The sequence below is a fragment of the Hippocampus comes genome, unplaced genomic scaffold (genome assembly GCF_001891065.2).
Source record: "Hippocampus comes isolate QL1 unplaced genomic scaffold, H_comes_QL1_v1.1 C16946750, whole genome shotgun sequence".
Classification (NCBI taxonomy): Eukaryota; Metazoa; Chordata; class Actinopteri; order Syngnathiformes; family Syngnathidae; genus Hippocampus; species Hippocampus comes.
Window position 1 is genome coordinate 1 of NW_017841305.1, and position 1336 is coordinate 1336.

At 51.0% G+C, this 1336-nt stretch overlaps 1 protein-coding gene across 1 annotated transcript; it reads left to right on the plus strand.

Annotated features, from left to right (window-relative positions):
- Positions 1 to 57: 57 nt before the first annotated feature.
- Positions 58 to 1330, plus strand: LOC109509554 (phospholipase D1-like; the record flags this gene model as incomplete). Its single annotated transcript, XM_019859385.1, has 3 exons — positions 58 to 814; positions 907 to 1067; positions 1179 to 1330. Coding segments are annotated over exons 1-3 (458 nt in total), but the record flags the coding sequence as incomplete, so codon positions are not given.
- Positions 1331 to 1336: the final 6 nt, after the last annotated feature.

Genomic DNA, 1336 nt, shown 5'->3' on the forward strand with positions numbered 1-1336 from the left:
GTGTGTGTGTGTGTGGCAGCGCAATGAGGGTGATGCTGTTGCTCTCTGTGGCAGCCTCAGCTCAGTGCCAGTATGTGTGCGCGCGCGCCGGCAATCAACGTGAGTGCTAAACGGCACGTTGTCAACACTGTCTGGACCGTATATTATTCTTGCAGGCAACTGTTTGCTGACCATATTTAGGCGAGGCACGCACAGGCTGACTCTTCGAAAACAAACTTTGCGAAAGTCAAATAATTTGAAGTGTGTTATCGCAATGCAAATAAAACTGCCAGTGCGCCAATGACAATGGTTTACTTTCCAGCCCATTGTTTGCTTTAGCATTAGCCACTATACTGTAGTAAACTGCGACGACGTCTACCGGCAGGTGAACTAAGAATGAATTTTTGATGATTATATTTTGTTACTGTTTGTTTAATAAAGTGATTGAACGACCAATAGCGGCTTGTTTCCATCTTCCTTCTCTCAAAACCGTCCGTTAGGGATTAAAATAAATTCTAACTAGCTGTGGTAGGCTACGTTCAGTTAGCTATCAATGTTTACCTGAGATGTACTGCGGTGAATTAAAAACCGCAATATATCAACAGCCGATTGTCTTAGTGTATCCTCCCCGTCAGTACCTCTCTACCTGTCTCTCCAGGTGAGCCTCGGGCTCCCAGCTGAGCGTTAGCCATGTTGGGTCAAACCCAGCCGACCACCAGCACGCTGCAACTGGTCGCTAGCGACATGAGCGGCATCATGGAAACGCTGGACGCCCGCGAGCTCGACATGGGCGACAGCGGCGGCGGAGTTCACAACCACGACGGCGGACAGCCAGGTAGGTACTGTAATAATTTTCGTAGACTGATCCTGAGAATTGCGTTGCAGATACCACGTTGCAGTGGTACTCTGAACTTTATGCCATTCCAGGGGACGGCTTGCCCTTCCGTGCGATATACAACACGGTGGGCTTCAAGGACTGCAAGTCGGCCTTCCTGTCCCGTCCCATCACCGCCAATATCCTGGAGGTGGAACGCTTCACGTCGGCCCAGGACCGCTTCAACGTCAGCCAGCAGAGGAGCGTCAGCAAGGTGCCAGATGAGTCCAAGCAGATCGCAACCGTCACGCTCTAAAGTCATTGACTGGGGTCCCCGACTTGTGTCTTCTGTTCATACGTTTTTGGTGTATGTGTGATGTTCCAGTCCATGCCGGCGGTCTACAAGATCGAGATGAAACACGGCGAGTTCACGTGGCTGGTGAAGAAGAAGGAGAAGCACTTCCAGGATCTCCACAGGGACTTGAAGACTTACAAGGCCGTCCTCAATCTGCCGCTGCCCACGCGCAGGTCTGTAGCGTCAAC